We start from the raw sequence: 12,876 nt of genomic DNA, 5'->3' as shown, positions 1-12,876 counted from the left end.
TTCACTCCAGCTGTTGGCTGTGCTGGATTTCTGCTGCTGGGCAAAAAAATACATCTAGAGACAACTAAGCTGTTTATCTTCTTGTATATAGGTACAAAGTTTTCAAAATTATTATTTATTATTACTATTTAAGAATAATAATTTGTTATTATTGATTAATAATTAATTATTATTATTTTAAACTAAAGTTTTTTTAATTTCTTCACTTGGTTCTTCCAGTTTCTTCCATTCTCTGCTTTTGGTACTGGGTGAGTAAAATTTGTAAAATTTAACTCACAAAAAAAATTTACTTTTGTAAATTTTTTGTGAAATTTACAGTAAAAAAATTAACTGTAAAAGTTGTTCACCCAAATGCTGAGCTGGCTGGCTGAAGCCACGATAACCAGAGGAAGCGGATTTTTTAAATATCTATATTTTTATATATTATTTATTTATGTTGCTGGACCATCCTACCTGTTTGAAGGGCCTGAGAATTATCAAAAAATGTTGATGTAACTTTGCAACATCTTGCTTGGACAGGAAGTTAAGCAGTGGCTTATCCTGTGCTGCCTTTGTGTGGAAGTCCTGAGCTTTGTGCTGATCCCGTGGATGTGTTTGACTGCCTGGAACAGTTCCAGTTCCACCTTCTGGGGACCCCCCTTTGTGGCACTTCTTTGCAGGACACAATAATTTTGTTTATTGAAATTGCAGCTTTCAGCCCAAACTGAAAATGGGGGAAAAGCCAATACTTGAGGGTTTTTCTTCCCCAGGAATATCAAGGTGCTGCTTGTGGAGATCAGTCCCTCATTTTGCATGTTCATTCTAAATTATCAGTTTATCCATTAAATTTTTATTTTCTCTTCATCTCTGTCAGCCACAAGTATTGCAATGGTCTCTACCACATTCTTCTTCCACCAGCAGTTAGCAAAAAATGCAGTTTGTTCAGATTGACATTGGTGAGACCGTCTGGATGCATTTCTTGAAGAGAGGGAAATAAGACAAATCTGAGGAGTGTTGCAGTAGGGAAAATCTTTAATCCTGGGAGCATCATAGAGAGGCAGAATTTTCAGTTGACAAAAGGGTTTTTGGCTGCTCCTCTTTTTAGAAATTATAAAAGCTCAATTCACCCATGAGCTCAGCTGACTCTGGGCTGGCTGAGGTCACCAGGATTACATATAATTAACCTTGAAATTTGAGGTAAAAATAAGCATTTTAAAGTAAAGCAGCACCACTTTGGGCCTGTCTTGCAGCATCAGTCTGCAGTGGCTCAGGAATGGTTGGCTCAGTGATTTTTGGGGATGTTTTCCAGCCTTAGTGAGAGCCAGGGGAGGTTCAGGTTGGACATGGGTTGGAATTTCCTGGCAGGGCAGCCCTGGAATGGTCAAAAAATTGGATCTTACATTTCATAACCTGATTTAATTGCAGGATTTGGTCAAAGGCTGGACTTGATGGTCTTGGAGGTCTTTTCCAACCTCAGTGGTTGCAGGAGGTCCCTCCTGAGCACAGCTGGGGGATGCTGGAGGGGACGCATGACACAAAAATCTGGATACAGGTCTGGGTGGGTCTGGACCTCGAGGTGTTTGGGGGTATTCCCCTGGTCCTTGGCACATTTGGGATTCTTCCCACCAGTGTCACCTGGATCATCCACAGTGCCAGGTCTTTTGTATGGGCTGGGAATCCTCTGGGAAGTGCTGCCCTGGGAGGATCTGGCCACTTACTTGGTCTTTTTATTTTAAATAGAATATTTCACTTTACCTCCCAAGATTGGCAGGTACAACAGGAGGTGCTGGTTTTAACCATCAACCTCCAAATTCCTCAAGATCCAAGTTTCCTTGGAGCCTGCCTTATTTATGGTGCTCAATTCCTTCAGGAGTCTCTTCTCTCTATACTAAAAAAACAACCTTTGAGGGAAATCTTGGCTGTAGAATGAGGCATGTCTTATATTTTTGTCTTTTTTTGGTCTCATTTTGGTGGTAAGTCAATAATGTGCAGCACTAATTATTTTGATTTCATTGAAGAAATGCCAGAACACAAAATGCTTTTGGGAGATTCTGGGGGAAGGTGTCCCTGGGGAGCTGGAATGGGATGGGCTTAAGGTCCCTTCCAACCCAAACCTTTCTGGGATTTTGGGATTCCTGGTCTAGAGGTTGGCTGGCACTTTGCTGGGAGTTTGTTCCACCCTGCAAAGCCACTCCTGCTCTGTTTCCACTGGACACTTTCTCTGGGAATGAGAAGAGCCAAAGCAAACAGATGGTGTTGGTTTTTCATGGCAGCAAGAGGTTAAAAGCAAATTTCTGAGAGCAAGAGAGTGAAATGAGTGAGGCCAGCGTGGAGTGTAAGAATTTTAGGTTTAGCAATTGGCGAAATGGGAAGCCTGAAGGAGGTTCTGGTGCAACTCAAGGAGCATGGAGAGCTCAGGCAGCTTTGCTTGGGGCTTTTGGGGCTTTTTTAGGCTGTCAAATTTTCTGCCCAAAACACAAACTGTGGTTTAGGGAACTTGCAGATCTTTCCTTGTTCTCACCCCGCTGTGGTGCACATCAGACTCCAGCCTGTGTCTGTGTTTTCAGCCCTGCCCCAAAGGTGCCCCCCCCTTGTTTTGGGCTGAATCCTGGAAAAACCAAGGTGAGAACTTTGGTGATCCCTGTCCATCTCCTCTCCTTCATGAGCTCCAAGTAGCTGGTTTTAATTTGATTAGATTTTTTCCCCTCATGCTTTCAAAGCATTTCCAGGTTATTTTTGTCTGTTAGGCTTGGGTTTGGTCAGATGTGTTTGAGACTTGCAATCAGTTTCTGTTTTAATTTCATTTTGATGAAATATTATTTCTTCCTCTTCATTTGTGGCCAAGGAACTTGAGGAATTCCCCCTCAAGCTTGACTTCAGCTCTCCCTTTTAAAATTTTATAAATTTGTCTTGCAACACAGCCCAGTTGTTGGAAGATACAACTTCCTTCCTTACTGGAAGTTAGACTGGGCTGCTTGGAATTGCCATCTTGGAGAGACCAAGAGGCTTCCAAAGGTTTTCCTTAGGGCTACATCAAGGTGAGATTAAAAAAAAAAAGTTAATTGTGGAGGAAAGCCTGAAACTCAAACCTCTTCTGACCAAAAAAGCTGAGGTAGATGAGGAGATGAAGTGTTCCCAGATCAGGTGGATTTGCTGTGTTCAGGAATAGGAAAATCCTGTCTTGTGTAGGAATGAAAAGCTGGGCCTGTGAGACATATCTGAGACATTCTGAGAATATTCTGAGATCAGCCTGGGTGGAAGGAGGGAGAGGAATCAAACCAAAGTCACCAGCTCAGCTCAGAGCAGCACTGCAGCAGCATTTCCAAACTGGGTTTTTATCCCTCCACACAGGGATGCCTAAACCCCCACGAGGCTTCAGGCTGCTGAAATGGGCCAGATGCAGTCCCAAGGGCTGGAATTCCAGCCAGGTGGGAATTTGTGGGGCTGAACTTGCCCATGGCTCCCAAAGGGCTGCACTCCTCTTCAGGGACGTTGGAAATGTTTTTTGAGTCTTTGGTTGTAAAAGCTGCGCCTCCAAGGATTGCTGGGTGGTCCTGGTGCTTCCCTGAGCTGTGGAGATCAGTTGGTTGTTGGTTCATATTTTTTAATCAGTTGTTTGTTTTTCAGCAGTGTTGGTGCCATCCTGCTGCTGCCTAGAGAGCACATCCCAAACTTCTGGGTTTTTTTAACTTTATTAATCTTCCTTCCTTTTTCTTGCTTTATTAATCTTCTTTCCGACCTGCTGTTTGAAATCTGTCACTTCCTCTTAATTCCTATTCTAAGGGCAACATCTTGTGCTCTTTCAAAGTCCTTCAAAATTGTGTGAATTTTAAATTAATTTTTATTTCAATAATTTTTATTTTGAACTATGGGGCAGCAGGGCAACAAAACCAGCTGTATCCTAATACCTCATAGATAGAGGCATTTGGGCTTTGGGTTTGTTGAAGTATTTTTTTAATTACAAGAACATCTTTGTGTTTAGAAGCTTTGAAGAACTTGTGAAGTGCAAAGAACAAAAATGAAACTGTAACTTGTGGTGTTTGGATTTTCCATAAAAGAAAGCCTGAATAGAAAGGAACATTTGCATGAGAAGGGTGGGGAAGAAGTTGTCTGACTTTAGTGATGGGTTAGAAAAACAATTAAAAATCTGAGTTGTGCAGATAGAATAAGAAGTGGTGGGTGAGGTGGGTCCCTGGGTTTGAAGAAAGGGATTTTTGCTGATCAATAAAATAAATTAAAAGTATGTGTAGCTCTGTATTGGTTATAGGTTGGATAAGCTGAGCTCTGTTCAGATATTAAATACAAATTTAGCTTTGTTCTCTGAACTGAGATCTGTGGGGATTAAAGAAAGAAGGAAAACATTGGAGAAAAAAAAGAGAATAATTTGTTTCTAAAGTCAGTATAGAAGCTTTAAATTGCTTTGTAGAATCCTTGAGGTTAGAAAAAATCTCTAAGATCATAAATCCCATCCTTTAAATATGAATATGCAGTAATAGAATGGGATCTGTGCAAGGGAGCTCAGGCTGTGGTTTGTAATGTGAATTTTGAGCAGTGAGCAAAAGCTTGAAGAGTTTTATTCACAGGTCTTAGTAGAAAGTTGGGTGCCAGCAAATAAGTTTAAAATACTTAATAAACTTCTCAGATTTTCTCCTCTTGGGAAGAATTCATGGCACAGAGTCTTAGAAAAGAATTACATATAATTAATTCAGATAAATTGGAGGTTGCTGTGTTTCTTAGGCAGAGAGCCTTTAATTGGTAACTTTATTTTTGCTGAATATTTAATGAGCAACTGGCAAATGTTTCCCTAAGCACAATTTTCATGAACATTTAGTATTTTTTGAGCAGTTTATAATGAATTTAGACAAAGATGGAGCTGTTCAAACCCGATGTAGTTTCAGTGTGGTGTGAAGCGTTTACCAAAGATTATTGCAGAACTTGCTTAATGTGCATAGAGAGTTTAAAAAAAACCAACCCCAAACTAAACAGGCTTGAGGTTTCCTTGTGGGATTTTTTTTTTTATCACCAGACTGAGGGCCTGAAGGAATAGAGGAAGTGAATGGACACCAATGTATCCAAATATCTCATTTTGCCTAAAAGCAAGTGCCGGCAGATAAATGCCCATAAAGGGATTTCTTTCTTAAGCTCCATGGATTTTTTTTTTTTCTGCAACTTTTTGTGTGAGTTGGAAATGAAAACCATTCATCCAGTGCCCCAAAGAAGGGCCTTATTGAATGGAATAACAGTGTAATGTACCATTGAAGGCAGGATTGAAAGTGATTATCTTGTTAACTCTTGACAGTTACCGCCAGCTTGAAATAGAACTGGCAGGCTTGATTTGCAAATGAATTAGAGCTTTTTCATTTGGTGCCAGGATCATCTTTTTATATTCTGATATGACAGATGCTATGTTCCATGCTTTTGTTTCTCTTCACTCTTCTACTTGCAAATAAAAAACAAAAGATTATGATAGTAATTTTATTTGCATCTTTTCTCTAGGAGTTTATTCTTTGTCTCGAAGTTTTTAATCTTATATTTTTTCAAGAATTTGTTTAAGAATAGTATTGTTCCCGCAGAATAAAATTTCATTAGGTTAAGTACAGTAGTAATTGGGTAAATGAGGGGGATTTAGAAGCTTTCAGCAAATGGAAAATTGATTGTACTCAAATTGTTTTAGTGCTTAGAACATTTAAATTTCCTCCCTGACTTACACTTGCATTTAATACTCCTCAGTACCAGGAGCAGAGGAGAAGCTCACAGAGTTCCCAATATTTCTGCTAATGGCAGCACACGAGTAATTAGTGGCAGCCTCAGTGCTGTGTTTATATTCTGCAGCCATCCCAACCCAGATGGGGAGGTGTTGGGTATGATAATTATTGTGCTCTGCCTCTATGTTCCTCATTAACCTGTAACAGTCTCTACCAGTCCAGAGAGTTTTTCCCATAGATGTGCTTCCCAAGACTGGAACTTGCTGGGCTTTGTTTAATATTCAGCCCAGCCTTGTGGGCATTTCCAGTGCCGGGCTCGCTGCTCCTTCTGTAATCTGGTTTGTTCTTTGGGGCTAATTAGCAGCACTTCCGACTGCCACTGATGTCCATTATGGAAATGTTTCCCTACACTTTCACCTACAGGATGTGTTTTAATTGAATATCTACTAAATAATATTACAGAGAAGGTAAACCAGGCCAAAGTTGTCTAATTTATTTAAGGCTGGTTAACAGAGACGGTGGCATTCCAGAGCCTGATGTTTAATTGCCTGTGTTTGCTGGGAATGCAGACAGGGAGGAACAAGATCTCATTCCTGGTGAAGGGAACAGCAGGAGAAATGCCACCCAGCCAGCCAGAACCAGGGAAGAATCCAGCCAAAACCAGGGGAGAGCCAGCCAAACCAAAACCATCCAAAACCAGGGAAGAATCCAGCCAAAACCAGGGAAGAGCCAGCCCAGCCAAAGCCAGGGGAGAACCAACCAAACCAAATCCAGGGGAGAACCAACCAAACCAAATCCAGCCAAAACCAGGGAAAAATCCAGCCAAAACCAGGGGAGAGCCAGCCAAACCAAAACCATCCAAAACCAGGGGAAAACCAAGCAAACCCACTCCAAGTAGGAAAACTCCAATGATTTGCACCTTGTGATGTCCTTGGAGTGACCAAATTGAGTTGAGGAATGGCTTTAGGGCAGCCAGGACAGAGGAATCAGCTTTGGTCATTTATGGGATTTCCATACCCAGCCTGAAACAAACCCAGGAGATTTTGGGTGGTTGTTTTATTTCTTGTGATTTATGGGATTTTCATACCTGACTTGAAGTCTCTGTAAAGCAAAGCCAGGAGATTTTGGGTAGTTGTTTTGTCTCTTGTTTACCTGACAAATACATGCAAAGAAGTGCAATATTTTTGTAGAGTCTGTTTGAAAATACTGCTTTTATCAACACTGTATTTTGGAGTTTTCTCTCTCTGTTTAGTTTCAGTGTTGATATTGCATAAAATCTTGGATTTTACTCTCTGAGCCAGGGTTATTATATATTTCCCCTGTTGAATATTTGATAAGGTCTCTTGGGTACTGATTTTCCTTCTTTCTAGGATAACATATTATGGAAATTGCTTCACCTTGTGTCCTGTTTAAAGTCCTGGTTTTAGCATGATTCAATTTGGTTTGCATTATATTCCATGGAGTTCCTTGGCAGTTCCACGTTATTCCAGAGTGTTTGTGTGGGGGCTGACTTTGGCTTTTCCTCCTGCTTTTGCTAAATGACCTTCATAGGATCATCTTGGGGTCTTTGTTGCATTTAAATTTATTAGCAGTTGGCCAAACTTCCTACTGTTTTTTCCTGAGATAAATTGTTTGGACGATTGGAGGGATCCACAGGGGCCAAGGCAACCAAGGTTTGGAGTCTTCACACTCCAGGATCAGCTCCAGATCATTTGAAGTTGGTGCTTGGTAAGAACAAAACAACATTGCACACTTTAAAAAATACATAATGGGTGCTTTTCCTATCAGGGATTCCCAAACCATTTGCTCTTCTTGATGAGTTTGTTGTGCAGGAAAAAATTGGAAAGAGCAGCAAAAAATGACAAGTTCAGCAATGTCTCATCTTGGGATATCCTGAGGTAGAAATAAAGTTGTGTGATCACATGGAAATCTAATTCTTTTCTCAGGAACTCTGCACCTTCCAAAAGTCCCTTTGACCTGAGTTTTCCTGTAATGTCCATGTTGGGTATAAAAAACCCATAGGATTATCCTGCAGCCTATGGCTTCTCACTCAAAATCTATGGCAAAGACTATTATTGGGTATTAATTAACTCTGTTAGTCCTTCAGTTCTTGGATGGAACTGCTGTAAATTCACTGGAAAGTACATTATATGTGAAATCTTAGGCTGTTTTATAATACCTGAATGGGGTATTTTGAGGATAGTGCACGTTTTTCAGCTCCCTTGATTAATGATTAGTTTGATACAGGGAGTATTTTTAGGAACATAAATACGTTCCAGGTTAAAATCATTATTTCAGCAAGTGCTAGGGAATACTTTTCATTTAAGTTACTGGCAAAGGAAGTTCACACCACCTCAGTTAGTTACTGTGGGTTTAAGTTATCCCAAACCTGGCAAAACCTGGAGAATCCCAGAATGGTTTGTGTTGGAAGGGACCTTAAAATTCCTCCAGTTCCCCCCCCTGCCATGGGCAGGGATGGAACTTCCTTAATTGAATTCCCAGCTTCTTGCTACAGGTCCCTGATGACCAGGATTCAGATGGAGCTGGAATTTCTTCCCCTGGCATTGCTGAAACATTTGGATAAGCCTGAGTATGATATTTCCTGGGTTTAATGGATGACTTTATATATATATATGCATGTCAGGTGGTGTTTTGCTGCAAATCCTTGACTATAGTGGGGAAAATTGCCAAAGCTTCTCTGGTAGAAAAAGGAAAACTCAGGAATAAAATCAAACTTGCCTAATGAACCAAAGAAAGGAAGGTGCTGCACTGGAGATGGTATGGAAAGCACATTTATTGGGAAGTCTGGGGTATAAAATGGAGTAAAACATAATTATCTGGTAATGATACCAAATTAATGGTTTCTTTTATGTTGTGAGCATTGGAATGTTGGATGTGCATGAAGCTGCTCCTGGCTTTTATTTGTGGTGTTGAATGGTTTAAAATTCTGCAGGCACTCAAGGCTGTGTGGGAGAGACTGAGCTGTGGCCATGGGTTTGCCTAAAACAACATCTGAAATATAGTAATAATTGGAGCCTTATTTGTATAATTTGATACAAACAATATAATTTAAATATGTGATTATTTCACATAATTATACAAATGCAACAAATGTTATGTTATCATTTATAGTATGTATTTTAAATATATAATTATTAGACATAATTAGATAAATATAAGGGTAATTATGTAATATAATTTATAGTATATCTAATGTACTATAGAATGGGATGCAGAATATAATTGTGTAAGATCTCTAATATAATCTATTGGCTAACTAAAAGATAAAACCCTGCCATAGCCTGGCTGATTGATGCCCTGCAGCCTCAGGCTGGGGAGAGGTTTTCATTGCAAGTGACAGGTGCCCCAAGGTTTATTTAGGACAAGCTCAGCCTTGTCCTGGTTAGTTTGATAATGTTTTCCTTATGGATGTTCCAGCAGTGCATTTCCTGCGTTAGGGCCTTGTGCTACACCAATATTCCTGTCTGGGCTGCCTCAACTACAAATTGGCTGAACAGCCCGTGACACTTTTTCAATATTATTACATTAAACCAAGTGGATTTTGATTGATAACCTAATATTCAACTAATGCAAAACATCAATCATGGCAAGTATATTAATTATTTAATATTGCAGCCTAATTCAGGAATCGATGTGCTGCAGGAGGGGAAGGGAAACTCGCTGTTCCCAGAAGGTTTGAGACAGGCCATGATTAAAAAACAGCCCCACCAAGCCCCGCTCCGCTCCCGTGTGTTGGTTCGATACAAATCTTTATTCATTTGCCAATAATCTCCTCACATTTTCCACTTCAGGACCTTTTTTATCAGTTTTGAGGCCTGGAATTGAATTAGGGCTGCTTTCAGCACAGGCTGAGGGAGGTGCACAGATATTGATGGCAGGGATGGGGCTGGCCTGGGAGCTCCTCCAGCCCTGCCCTGCGTCCTCTCCCAGAGCAGTGCCACCTCCAAGGGCCAGGTGGAGCCTCCAGAAGGGATCATGGGATCATGGAATGCTCTGGGTGGGAAGGGAGATCAGTCCCATCCATCCCACCCCAGCCATGGGCAGGGACACCTCCCACTGCCCCAGGTGCTCCAGCCCCAGTGTCCAGCCTGGCCTTGGGCACTGCCAGGGATGCAGGGGCAGCCCCAGCTGCTCTGGGAATCCCATCCCAGCCAGGAATTCCCAGTTCCCAGTCTCCCACCCATCCCTGCCCTCTGGCACTGGGAGCCATTCCCTGGCTCCTGTCCCTCCATCCTTGTCCCCAGTCCCTCTGCAGCTCTCCTGGAGCCCCTTCAGGCCCTGCCAGGGGCTCTGAGCTCTCCCTGGAGCCTTCTCCTGTCTCCAAAATTGGGATAAATCCTCTAGGACTGAGAAATTAAATTTTTTCAAAGTCAAACAGCTAAAGTACTTATTTTTTTTTCCCCCCTCTCGCTTCATTAATGACATTTAAATAGAAAAAACTGCATAGCAGATTTTTGGAAAAGCTTTAGGAAACGATAAATAATTAGCAATTTTAGTACTAGTAATTAGTAATAGTGTAGTGTAAACTGGTTCCCTGCAGTCCTCACGGGCTGGTTTCTCTGTTTGCTGTGGGAATGACCCACCTTCCAAGAGGGGATGTTGGAATTAGGTAGAACCTGGAGCTGATGGAAGCAGAAACCATCTCCTTGTCTGGTGGGTTGGGATTTCAGGAATTTTTAATTTGTTTTCCATTGGATTTCATATTTTTTTTTCCATGGCAGGATATGTTAAAGATAAATTTTCCCTCTGAATTTTTGCTTTTCAGAGTTTTTACTCAGATACTTTGGTCCTTTTTTTTTTTTTTTTTGCAGCTGCCTTTATGTAAAATTCTTCCCATTTTCTCTGTGCACCTTTGCACTTTTTGCAGCTTTCAGGGATTGGATGCCCAGCTCCAGCATGGCTGCCATGAGCCATGGAATTATTCACAACTCCTTCTCTCCATCCCCTTGGAAAGGGGCAGGGAATTTCATTGTGGTAGTGGTGGCAGGGCAGAACCAGGAGGCACCAAACGTGGATTTGATAAACAGCTCCATGGCCTGGCCTGGCTGATTCTTTCCAGGGTAGCTAGTGGGATAATTAGATTAAAATGTTAATTTAAATGTGTATCCCGTGGCATTGCTACTGTTTGTAGCAATTTCAGGGCGGGTACTATTTGAGGGTTGAATTCTGTCATTGAGCATTAGGATAATCAATGTTTTTTAGGTGTTACAGGTAAATATGTGTGTTAAAATTAAAAATTTGACACACTGGAGAAATTACCCAGCTTTGCCATTTCAGAGTTAAACAGAAATCGTTGCAGACAAGGGTTTAGCAACTATTTAGAACTTTTGTTCTTCTCTTACAGGGACTCTGCAAACATCAAAGCTGGATTAGAACATCTGGTAAGTTTTAATTTTCTCTTGAACATTTGCATCATCTTTGATATCTGCATTCCAAATGAACACTTTTGAATGAGCTTTGAATACCTTGAATTGAGAAAGTCAACCATTTCCCAGAGGGTCAGGCTACTGTTATTATGTGAAGGCACTCACATTTTCATTTATCTCCCCATTTCAAGGGAATTTTAATTTTTTTAAATTACTTTTTTTTGATGTCGAGATGAAATAAACTGGACTACAATCCTTGGATTGATGATTGCCTTAATTATAAACAAAAATTGTTTGGTGTTGGATTTTTGGCATATCCTGATCTGAAAACAACAAACTTGTGATTAAAAAAAAAAGTTAAAAAAAAAAAAAAGAGCCAGGGACACAATCAAATATTGCATGCATAAATATGGTGTGTTTGAGTCATTTGGAGGCTTTGAAAGAAGTGCACAGCTTTGTGTTTTCTCTTGTCTTTGCTTTATGAATAATGGATCGACTTAAATTCCATTCAGGGCTGCAGTAGGAAATAATAATTGAGGTGCAAAATATTTCTGGTTTAAGTAAACATGTTAAACCCACAAGTGATGGCAAGCCAGGCTTAGCATTAAAAACTCATCAGTTGATCAAAACTGGGAAAAATAAAATCTTGTCACAAGTCAGAAGCTGGTTGAGCCTCACATGTTGGTACCAGCAGTCAGTGGAACATTAAATAGTTGATGTAAAGTGATTATTAAATCCCATTAAATTAAAATATTCACTGTTAATGGCACATCCATCCTGAGAAGGGTTTTTCATGGAATATGTAAATAATCCCTGCTGTTCCATAGTGCTGTGAAAAACATTGCGTGTCTCATTGGACAGAGCTGCTTTTCTCTTGTTGCTTCCCATTCTGGGAATCACTTGGGAAGGATTTGGAGGAGCTTGGGCACCAGGATCTCCTTGGAGTGCCAGAGGGGTGGAGAGGATGGAGATCCTGGTGGGGTGGAGAGGATGGAGATCCTGGTGGGATTGAGATCTTGGTGGGATGGAAAGGATGGAGATTGTGATGGGATGGAGATCCTGGTGGGGTGGAGAGGATGGAGATCCTGGTGGGGTGGAGAGGATGGAGATCCTGGTGGGGTGGAGAGGATGGAGATCCTGGTGGGATTGAGATCTTGGTGGGATGGAAAGGATGGAGATTGTGATGGGATGAGGGTCATGGTGGGGTGGAGAGGACGGAGATCCTGGTGGGATGGAGATCATAGTGGGATGGAAATGATGGAGATCCTGCTGGGATTGAGATCCTCAAGCTCCTCCTTTTTAAAGATGCCCTGTGAAATGTGTTGGGAATCACCAAATGCAATAAAGAGCAGAGTTCTCAGAGCAGTTGGAAAATCCACCTTGTTTGCTGCTTCCAGGGCTGTCTCACCTGCAGGTTGAATCCCTTAGAGGTCTTTATCTTGATTTGATAATCTGTTATTAAATCCCTTCTGTAAAAAAAGGGTGGTTTACAATTTGGGATTTACAAGAGTCTGGACTGACAGAACACAGGGAATGGCTTCAAACTGGAAGGAGTAGGGTTAGATGGAATACTGGGAAGGAATTCCTGGCTGGCAGGGTGGGCAGGCCCTGGCACAGGTGCCCAGAGCAGCTGTGGCTGCCCCTGCATCCCTGGCAGTGCCCAAGGCCAGGCTGGACACTGGGGCTGGAGCAGCCTGGGACAGTGGGAGGTTCCTGCCATGGCAGGGGTGGGGCTGGATGGGCTTTAAGGTCCGTGTCTTTCTTCAATCTGATCAACCAAAAAAAACCCCCAACTCCAGCCAAGA

At 41.5% G+C, this 12,876-nt stretch overlaps 1 protein-coding gene across 1 annotated transcript in view; it reads left to right on the top strand.

Annotated features, from left to right (window-relative positions):
• RSRC1 (arginine and serine rich coiled-coil 1) overlaps positions 1–12,876 on the top strand; it is a 97,220-nt gene that overhangs the window by 36,968 nt on the left and 47,376 nt on the right. The window contains exon 6 of the mRNA XM_036388878.2: positions 11,050–11,086. Within this exon, the coding sequence (XP_036244771.1) occupies positions 11,050–11,086 (37 nt within the window). The remainder of the gene's footprint in view (positions 1–11,049; positions 11,087–12,876) is intronic.

The sequence above is a fragment of the Molothrus ater genome, chromosome 10 (genome assembly GCF_012460135.2).
Source record: "Molothrus ater isolate BHLD 08-10-18 breed brown headed cowbird chromosome 10, BPBGC_Mater_1.1, whole genome shotgun sequence".
Classification (NCBI taxonomy): Eukaryota; Metazoa; Chordata; class Aves; order Passeriformes; family Icteridae; genus Molothrus; species Molothrus ater.
This window is presented reverse-complemented; position numbering and strand designations above follow the sequence as displayed.